The 2,808-nt window shown below is 36.5% G+C and overlaps 1 protein-coding gene across 1 annotated transcript; it reads left to right on the top strand.

The window, feature by feature from the left end:
- The first annotated feature begins 392 nt into the window (after positions 1-392).
- LOC129926374 (uncharacterized) lies at positions 393-833 on the top strand. Its single transcript, XM_056030204.1, has one exon. The coding sequence runs from the start codon at positions 393-395 to the stop codon at positions 831-833; it is 441 nt and encodes a 146-aa protein (XP_055886179.1).
- Positions 834-2,808: the final 1,975 nt, after the last annotated feature.

Here is a 2,808-nt window from a genome sequence, read left to right as displayed (position 1 = left end):
TAGTTTTGTATTTGTCAAATTTGATTGTGTGTTTTATGTATTAGTGTTTGTCTTTAAACCTTATGTTCTAGAGTGACTCTAATTAGGATTATTTTATCTATCCTGATTAACTTAGATTATCTAAGTTCGATAACTCTCACGTTTCATTTCTATTTTTTTTCTTTTCGTTAACAGTTCCTGGAAATGGTGGACACTAACCCGCCCCTCTGAGAGTACTTTTTATGAAAGTTAAATTTCGTTTCTGTATTTATATCTTATGCTATAAATTAAATATTTTTTTTTAATAAACCGTTAGAGCATTTCTTCATCCAGCTGATCCCAATATTGTTTAAATTCATTATAAATATATATTTTGTAGTTTTTAGTCCGTCTTAGTTGCATGAACAGAAAACATGGTGATTGTTTATTTTGTTACAATTTTAGAGAAATCACTGGAGGACTGGAGGAGTGGAGGACTGGAGGAGTGGAGGACTGGAGGACTGGAGGAGTGGAGGACTGGAGGAGTGGAGGACTGGAGGGACTGGAGGAGTGGAGGACTGGAGGAGTGGAGGACTGGAGGACTGGAGGACTGGAGACTGGAGGACTGGAGGACTGGAGGAGTGGAGGAGTGGAGGACTGGAGGAGTGGAGGACTGGAGGACTGGAGGAGTGGAGAGGACTGGAGGAGTGGAGGACTGGAGAAGTGGAGGACTGGAGGAGTGGAGGACTGGAGGAGTGGAGGACTGGAGGAGTGGAGGACTGGAGGACTGGAGGAGTGGAGGATATGTTTTGTACAATTCCTCTATAAGTCGTACATGCCGAAGGACTGTGCAAAATCTTCTGGGCAGAACCTAAAACCCGTATAAAGGAAGTGATGTAAATATCCATCTAACTAGTTGTTTTTTTTTAAATATTTTTCTTGTTTAAAATCTATTTAACTTAACCACAAATAAACACAAAAAAAACTCAATTTCGAGTTTGTTAATTTTCTAGATGTTTGTCGAGCACAAAAGAATTATAACATACAATCCATTGGGTTATCGCTATACACGTCAAACTATACCTGGCCAATGTCTATTGCTGTGGATAATACTGGATAATGGAAACTCTGCTTTTGATCTATGCTGGAAATGCATGATCGTTTATATGGTGGATCAGAAATATGAAAACACTTGAATTTTGAAGTAGGTAATTTTTAAGTCTAAATCAAATTATATTTATAAAAGGTCTATGCCTATAGGTTTTCGATTTCTAAACGTTTTGATAAAAAATCCAATATGAATTGTTTGCCATTATCTTCAAATTATAATACATCTATAAAAGTTATTTTTAAACTGTGAATTAAAAAAAAAACGACATGAAAAGTGAGCTTAATTCGTAGATGAAAAAAAAAATTAGATCCCCCCTAATAAGATACTCAATAGCAGGGGTTCTCAACCTGTGAGTCGCGATCACCTTGGCGGTCGATTGACGATTTGCCAGGGGTCGCCTAAGACCATTGAAAATATGGATTGTTATTGTCTGTTCTTCTATTGCTCTGTGTGTGTGTGGGGGGGGGGCGGGGGGTTGCAGCAGAGTGGGGAATTCTAAAATGGGGTTGCCGAGCTTAAAAGGTTGAAAACCGCCGCTCAATAGAGTCCTAAAACTCACCAAGCACCCTAATGATTATTTTTTAAAAAAGAGACTTTGTCAATACAATAAAAAAAATACACAGTGAAGTTGTAACAAACACACTGACCACGCTAATAAAATGTTATCACAAACATAACCACTTCTATGAACTGTATTGCTGTTGTGGCTCTAGAGAAACATATTTTGTCGCGCTATAAAAAATAACGCCTGCTATCCTACTCTTTAAGAATGACACTCGTGCATGGATCTTTAGAAGATCATCAGCGAGATGGAGAGAGACTAAAAAGGTTTTCACAGTTAGATCAAGTCTCTATTGCTAAAATCTCATAACTTGTTGACCCGAACACGAAGTAGAACCACATTTGACGCTGCTTGACTGGAGCCCAGAATCGATTTCATCCTTATATTATCCTCCAGTGATTTCCTTGTAGGCCGAGGCGTGTTAGTCTTGCTTTAAAAACAGTGAGAACATGATCAGTTTAGCTGACTAATGCTCTTTGCCACAGAGGGGGAAAAAAACCGCCTCTTTTCAGAAATAATGGCTAATGGAGTCTTTGTAGCACATTTTTGCCTCCATAATTTGTTCCAGTCAAAAAAAAACTTTTTTGTTTCCTAGTATATGGCTAGCTGTTTGAATATAAAGTCAGTTATAAGAGACTGTGGACCACGTGATATTCATGAACGTAGATTGGTGTATTTACTCACAGAGCTGTTCAAATATTTTTTGGTTTGCTAACAACTTAATAGTTAATTAAAAAGGAATTAAAAATCTATAATAAAGGGAAAAATGAAACAAAAAGGGGCTTGCGTTACTTAGAAAAAAAACACACCATTACAGGCTATATAATAGCTCAGCTAAATGCATCAGACATACATCTATAACAGATTTTAAAAAATTATTTCAAGGGGAGTTATATCAGTTGTTTTTTTACTCTAGCTTGTGGTCAGTACAGAAAATGTTTTGAAGTGTCTGTGAAAATGGAATCTTGTAATATCTTTTAGTCCTTACGAAATGTGCAACTTTGTTGTTGGGTTGTACGAATCTTTGAAAAAACAAAAATTAGTGTCCTTAAACTTGTATTCTTTTATTATTAAGTTTGTAACAGCCAGAGATCTAAGACCGCAGCTCAAAAGTTACAAAATTTTGTTTTTTTGTTGACATATTTTACACCATACATTTGCAGTAACTCATCCTAAT

This window comes from Biomphalaria glabrata, chromosome 1 (genome assembly GCF_947242115.1).
Source record: "Biomphalaria glabrata chromosome 1, xgBioGlab47.1, whole genome shotgun sequence".
In the NCBI taxonomy this organism is placed as follows: Eukaryota; Metazoa; Mollusca; class Gastropoda; family Planorbidae; genus Biomphalaria; species Biomphalaria glabrata.
This window is presented reverse-complemented; position numbering and strand designations above follow the sequence as displayed.